Source organism: Borostomias antarcticus (genome assembly GCF_949987555.1).
Source record: "Borostomias antarcticus genome assembly, chromosome: 15".
Lineage (NCBI taxonomy): Eukaryota > Metazoa > Chordata > Actinopteri > Stomiiformes > Stomiidae > Borostomias > Borostomias antarcticus.
The window spans coordinates 3,946,760-3,953,952 of NC_140248.1; the positions used below are offsets into that span (position 1 = coordinate 3,946,760).

The 7,193-nt window shown below is 52.0% G+C and overlaps 1 protein-coding gene across 1 annotated transcript; it reads right to left on the minus strand.

Annotated features, from left to right (window-relative positions):
* Nucleotides 1-650: 650 nt before the first annotated feature.
* pigs (phosphatidylinositol glycan anchor biosynthesis, class S) lies at nt 651-4,962 on the minus strand. The gene is made up of 12 exons (XM_084450564.1): nt 4,941-4,962; nt 4,170-4,309; nt 3,971-4,082; nt 3,623-3,712; nt 3,400-3,491; nt 3,064-3,304; nt 2,702-2,844; nt 2,471-2,585; nt 1,826-1,971; nt 1,618-1,718; nt 1,280-1,490; nt 651-1,152 (listed from the first exon to the last, which is right to left on the minus strand). The coding sequence occupies exons 1-12, from the start codon at nt 4,957-4,959 to the stop codon at nt 874-876; spliced, it is 1,689 nt and encodes a 562-aa protein (XP_084306690.1). The 5' UTR covers nt 4,960-4,962; the 3' UTR covers nt 651-873.
* Between the last annotated feature and the right edge of the window lie 2,231 nt (nt 4,963-7,193).

A 7,193-nucleotide genomic window follows, 5' to 3' on the forward strand; every position in this document is an offset into this window, starting at 1 on the left:
CGCGATACAAAACATGCTCTGACGACAGGATACCCATCTTGCAAAGATAAGAGTATTGTGAGTGGTAGCGCTCACACTAGAATTAGGCGAAGTTTAATTAGATCAATTTTGTCATTTAGCAGACGCTTTTGTCCAAATTCCTAAGCGGCTTAAGTAAATTTGTCTAGAGCAGTAAACGCATGCACACTAAACCACTGTTTTTAATTGTCACCATTTTGCATAACACAGTAAAAAAAACAATACCAACCAACATCATATAATTCAGTCTGTAGACAATGTTCTAGTATTGCTCTAGTATACTAACCCCACATATCCTCACTAAAATAAATAAATAAAATTCCTTTCGATCACAGCGCATGAATCCCTGTAATATCTCCCTAATGCTCTCGTATAATCCCACATATCCTCACTAATAAGGAAGAGCATTAGAGCCAACAACTGAGTTTTTTTTTTTAAGCTTCTGAATTTAAAGTCAGAAATTCTGACTTTTTTCTCATAAGTTATTTCTGACTTTTTTTCTCAGAAATTCCGATTTTTTTCTCCTCAGAAATTCTGACTTTAATCTCAGAAGTTATTTGTGACTTTTTTCTCAGAAATTTTGACTAAAGTTTAGCTTAAAAAAAAAACAAAAAAACTCAGTTGTTGGCCCTACTGCTCTTCCGTAGGGACCAGAGACCAGGGAGGTGTCAGTGTGTATTTTAAGTAGTCAATACCATCCTGATACCATTCTTCAGACTAGTGGCTTGGCTTCAGAATGCAATGGGACCATCAGTCAAATTACATGATATCAGGGCCACTCCGATAGAGTCCATGTGGTGTGTTGAATTCAGACAATCCTTCACTTCATCAAACTCCACATTCAGGATGTGTGTCTCAGTCCATCTTGGCTTGTTTCTCTCTGCGTCTCTGCCTGACCTCCGAGGCCATCTTGAGCAGCGAGAGCAGGATGGGGACACACATTGGCAGGAAGAGAGGGATGTATATGGCAAACTTTTGGTCATCAGGGAAGTAGAGGAGATGAAGGAGGGAGGGGTCGAAGAACGCTCTCTCCGAGGCCAGGATGGCCTCTTTGCTGTACTGCAGAGCCAAGCCCAGGTTCCCCATCTCCAGCTCGGCCAGCGCCAGCTGCAGGGAGGCCACAGCACTAGACACCTGAGTCACGGGGACAACAACCCATCAGCATCATTCTGACTTTGACAACAGATGAAAAATCTACTTCAAACCAATGCGCCACACACACACACACAAAGACATGCGTGCACACAAACACACACTCCACCTGCTGGGCAATGTTATCGTTGATGACGATGTTGCCAATCTGGTCAAGAAGCTGTGACAATGAGGTGATGGTGGTCGTTGCGGTGGCAACATTCTCTACACTGCGACTCCACATAAGGCGGTCCAACTCCCAGCTGGCCAATCCTTCACTGCCACTCGGCTCAACCAGGAAACCAGCAGGGGGGGCAGAGGACTGCACCCCCAACATTAGTCTGTGACAGAGACAGAGAGAGAGACAGAGAGAGAGAAAGAGAGAGAGGGGGGGGAGAGGGGTTACACTTTTCATAAACACACAAACATAAGCATGACCACCATGACGCCTACTGCTTTGTTACTGACCGTAGCTGTGCAAGGAAGACTCCCATGACTCTGGTCATGTCTATGTTGATGTCAACGGGGAACTCAGCTTCTGCCCCATAGCAATCATTGACATTATATACCTACAGAGAAAGAGCGGTTGATTGGGTGATTTACAAAATAAAGCGAACAAACCGCTGCACAGTGGCTGTTATGCAGCGATGCCCTATGAGAAGGGTGAGGGTAGTACCATAATGCCACCCCAGCGTGGAGAGTGGAACGCGTTGGAAGGTATTTCCTGTTTCCTGTGCCCATGGATGTGGAGGGGGGAGTGGTGGGCGTCGGGCACATACAGCAGGAAGTTCAACACTGGGTTGGACGAGGCAGCACTGGAGCCTGTACACAGAAACATCCATCACAACACAACCTTCACCTTCACAGTTTCAGCACTATATAGTAACTGGGGATTGTCACACTACTCCACTGTGAACTTGTTCCTAGACTGTGAAGTAGACACGTGTGTGTGTTAGGGCTGCAAATTTCAAGGAATTTCATTAATCGATAACGGTTAATCGATTAATTGATAAGAACGTCCCGTGCCGAACTGCGCTTTGCCTGCTTCATTTTTTGTCTTCTTCCGCTGTGTCGTTGAAATTTCCCGGCATCCCAATTAGTCTTCGCTACATGGCCCTCATGTGCAGTCAGACCTTTAATCATGATTACATTTCACGCAACTCCCGTTGATAACGTTTGTTCCCCCCAAAAAAGTTATGTTCCATTAACAAGTAATTAATCGAGTAACCAAATCTTACTCAAGTAAATTCTTATCGGCAATTAATCGATAGTCGATTAACTATTAACATCCCTAGTGTTTGATAGGGTTTCTGTTTCTCACCCAGTCTGGCCTCCACAGGGTTGATCACATGAGCGAGGCTGTCCACATTGAGTGTGTAGGCGTTGGCGCTGCTGTCATAGCGAGGGTTAACACCCAGCACAGCATAGTACAGGATCTATAGTAGTTGGAGGAGACGTACACAGGCACTCACTTCCTAATTGACAGACACACACACACACACACAGTTGATCATCGAATCTGATCTGATCTGAAGATATGGGAAGCCTGTACCTGAGAGTCAATGCTGAAGTTGGCGACGGGAGCCAGTTTTGTGAGCAACGGCTGGATGTAGCTTTGCACAGCGCCCTCTATGTCCCAGTGTAGGTGGTGCGACTTAGGATCTGGGTTCAAAAGGCTGAAGGTTACCTCATAACCTGGAGAGAGAGGGAGACGGGGAGGGAGGGGGAGATAAAGGGTAGAGGAATTAAAGAGAGGAAACAAGGTAGAAAAAGTAGAATCTACAGGTATATGGGCAGAAAACTGGTCGAACAGAACTGAACTGAACAGATTGGTCTGTTATACGATGGACAATCCTAAATAGTCTGTCCAGAAACAGACTTAATGGGTCAAATGCGATGGTTAGCTGAACTGACCTGGGCTGGACTTGAAGGCTCTCATGCTATCTGCCAGACTCTCTCTGCTGACATCACCGAGGCGGACTCGGTCGCTGAGGGACGCGGTGATGTCAGCGTGGCTGAATGACATCACCTGCAGTACCCGTTTGATCTGGGGCTCCAGGTGGGCCAGCGCCTCCCTCAGAGCCACGCCCCCTCTCGCCTGGCCGCTCGCCCGGAGCACAGCGGTCCGCCGCTTGCCCACGTACACGCTCGCACCCTGAACCGGACACACGTCAACACAGACCAACAAACGCTCGTGATTCTGAATACAGAATTATCTCCGTCTAGAACACTTTTATCTCTTATACTCACCTCTGGCAATAGGGAGGAGGACTCCGGGATCACATACACGACAACAGAACCACACGGGACCTCACTGAGCGTGTGCAGAGCATCGTCGGCCTCTGCAGAGGGAATAGAGAGACATGAAGAGATAGAGAATATCCTATTAACATGTGTTTTTGCCCCAGGGAGCTGATGGGGGGGGGGGGGGGGGGGGGGGGCTGTGTTTGACGGACAGTTGAGGCGGCCTCACCTGCAGCAGAGGCCTGGTTCAGAGCATCCTCCTCCATAATGGTGGCTGTACGGTACTTTGTCTCATACCTGTACCTCAGTGCAGTATTCTCTGAGGAGAAAGAGAGAGAGAGAAGGAGGGGGGATAGGAAAGAGATGCATTTTCATATGAGGTTCTTCTGTGTTTACTTATGAGGAACAGGAGGGAGAGGAAACACAGACATTAGGCCAAATTGAGTAGCAAGTAGACACCTGATCCACAAGAATTTAAATTGACATTAGAATTGTATTCTATAAGAACAGTACAGGAGTGCAGCTTATTGTTAAATACATGTAACTATACCAAGCAAGCCCCGCCCACATCCCTTACCATCCATTATATGTTCTTCATCTCGTGTCTGTGTCAGTGGAACCTTTTTCTGTTGTTCTGGGATCAGGGTTCCACGGGAGAACACCACTTCCACATCGACGCTCAACTGCAGCTAAAGAAAAGAAATTGAAAAGGAAGAGGAAGTTAAAAGAGGAGATGGGGTTCCACAGGAAAGCTTGTCGATAGTCACCACACAAACCTGTAGTTGGGCCAACTCGCTGATCTGGTGGACAGGCAGCCAGGCACGGTAAGTTTCAGTGGTTCTCCACCAGAGAGGGAGCCCCACAACGATCACCACCGCTGCGATGGCGAGAGCTGCATACCGGCCCCGCTGTCGCTCTGCACCACACAAACACCACCATGACACGGTCCTTCAACACACCGGTGGACGCTGCTACACAACACAGCACCAGGCAGTCTGAGCATATGCCCAAAGCTGCGGTCCTTCCTTCGTGTTGCTTGCTTGCATTAGCCACTAAGGCAGAAAACTATCGTTGCATCAGGTCTACGCTCCTCTGCAACACTTGGAAAACTATATTCTCTTTAATAATAGATCACTTCCTTGATATGAAACATGTCGCAGAGTGGATGACAGCTGTTTTATCTTTATCTAGGTGTTTCTTTCTGTGATGGGAGATGTATCCCCTCCCTATCACTGTGGCTTGATATTTATGCTAATGAATGAATAGTTAGTCTGATCCAGATGCTTTACTCAGGTAGCCAGATCCAGATGCTGCCAGGTTATGCATAGCACACTGCTTATGAGCCTACTACCCCGTTGTCTTGAGCACTAGCTAGATATATAGATAGCTAAATTAGATGGCAAGCGAACCTATATGTGTCAGAGTGCGAGCAGCCACATTGTCAAAGGTTGCCGTACATGCATTTCATCTAGAAAGCGTAGATAAGTAATCATTCCATTGCAAACGATACGTTAATTTATAAGGAAATAACCAAAAGGTTCACTCACCCACTTCCATGGTAGCCATCGCTCCCCCGAATTAGGCGTGGCCAGAAGATACGGAAGAAATCGATCCAATCAAAATGTGGCACATCCTTCTTCTTCTTCTGGTTTCCGGCAGGCTAGACGCCGACGTGGGGTATTGCTGCCCTTCCCTGGCCAGACACGGTACTACACCCCTCCCAGACCCTCACACCCTAAGATGTAGGCCAGTAGCGAACATAAAGCTTGCCACCGCCCTCCCTACCTCATACTGGTGACTCCCATGGCCCAAAAGGACCCTCAGAGACACAACTGGCTCCCCCACCCTCACTACATGAGCAAACATATCAGCCCTCTCCCTCCTGTACCTCCCGCACTCCAACATGACATGCCTCACCGTCTCCCTCCCCCCACAGCTACACAGACCATCCACATGGTTCCCCATCCGGGCCAGGTCCCAGGCCAGGACACAATGACCAAGCCGAAGCCTGGTCATCATGACCTGTTCCCTCCTACCCCTCCCCAGGGCGCCCCTCTCCCCTCTAACACTCCCCTGGATCCCATGGAAATGCCTCCCTCTCGCCTCCACCTCCCACTCAGCCTGCCACCTCTCCATCAGCACCCCCCGTATCCTACCTCTCCACTCAGCTACCCCCAGATCCACCCCCACCCCTACCACCTCCTGCCCTAAAACCCCCTTAGCAGCTCCATCCACAGCCTCATTCCCCTCCACCCCCACATGAGCCGCGACCCACATAAACCCTACCCTACCCCCCACCCTCTCCACCCAGTACAGAGCCCTACCCTACCCCCCACCCTCTCCACCCAGTACAGAGCCCTACCCTACCCCCCACCCTCTCCACCCAGTACAGAGCCCTACCCTACCCCCCACCCTCTCCACCCAGTACAGAGCCCTACCCTACCCCCCACCCTCTCCACCCAGTACAGAGCCCTACCCCCCACCCTCTCCACCCAGTACAGAGCCCTACCCTACCCCCCACCCTCTCCACCCAGTACAGAGCCCTTCACTACCCCCCCACCCTCTCCACCCAGTACAGAGCCCTACCCTACCCCCCAACCTCTCCACCCAGTACAGAGCCCTACACTACCCCCCACCCTCTCCACCCAGTACAGAGCCCTACCCCCCACCCTCTCCACCCAGTACAGAGCCCTACCCTACCCCCCACCCTCTCCACCCAGTACAGAGCCCCACCCTCTCCACCCAGTACAGAGCCCCACCCTCTCCACCCAGTACAGAGCCCTACCCTACCGCCCACCCTCTCCACCCAGTACAGAGCCCTACCCTACCCCCCACCCTCTCCACCCAGTACAGAGCCCTACCCTACCCCCCACCCTCTCCACCCAGTACAGAGCCATCACCAGTTCCAGGATGAGATCGGGCCTAACCCTAACAACTAACTCAGGCTCCCCAGGGCAGTCACTGAGTCGGAATACACAACCACCCGCTGCGGGTGCGCACGCTCAACCCAGTCCAGCGCCCACACCAGCGCCATCACCTCAGCAGTGAACACCGACAGCCCATCAGGCAGCCGCCTGCCCTCGGTAAAACGCAACTGGGGGATATGGATGGCAAAACCAGCCTTCCCACTCTGGGGGTCCACCGAACTATCTTTGAAGATCTGCAAATGAGCCGCCCACACACTCCGCAACCTTTCCCTCACCAGCCCAGCTGGGCCCTCACCCCCTCCCCCCACCCTCACCAACCCCAGCAGGGAGATGTCCACCTCTGGCGTAGGCAAGAGCCACGGGGGCACACACGGCCAGACCACCACCGGTGCCACCACACCCAGGACAAGCCCCGCCTCCTCCATCCAGACCCGGTTCACAAAGCTCCACTTCCCTCTCCACTCCCCCACTCCCAGCACCCCTCCACCAACGCCTTCCCTGGGTGACCAGGCCCCTGGCCAACAACCTTCCCTGGGTGACCAGGCCCCTGGCCAACAACCTTCCCTGGGTGACCAGGCCCCTGGCCAACAACCTTCCCTGGGTGACAAGGCCCCTGGCCAACAACCTTCCCTGGGTGACCAGGCCCCTGGCCAACAACCTTCCCTGGGTGACCAGGCCCCTGGCCAACAACCTTCCCTGGGTTACCAGGCCCCTGGCCAACAACCTTCCCTGGGTGACCAGGCCCCTGGCCAACAACCTTCCCTGGGTGACCAGGCCCCTGGTCAACAACCTTCCCTGGGTGACCAGGCCCCTGGCCAACAACCTTCCCTGGGTGACAAGGCCCCTGGCCAACAACCTTCCCTGGGTGACCAG

Excerpts from the sequence above, each read along its gene's own strand:
- pigs (XM_084450564.1), bottom strand. Across the intron at positions 3,492-3,622 it reads GAACCAGGCCTCTGCTGCAG|AGGCCGACGATGCTCTGCAC; the intron begins GTGAGGCCGCCT and ends TTCCCTCTGCAG. Across the intron at positions 2,845-3,063 it reads AGCCTTCAAGTCCAGCCCAG|GTTATGAGGTAACCTTCAGC; the intron begins GTCAGTTCAGCT and ends CTCTCTCTCCAG.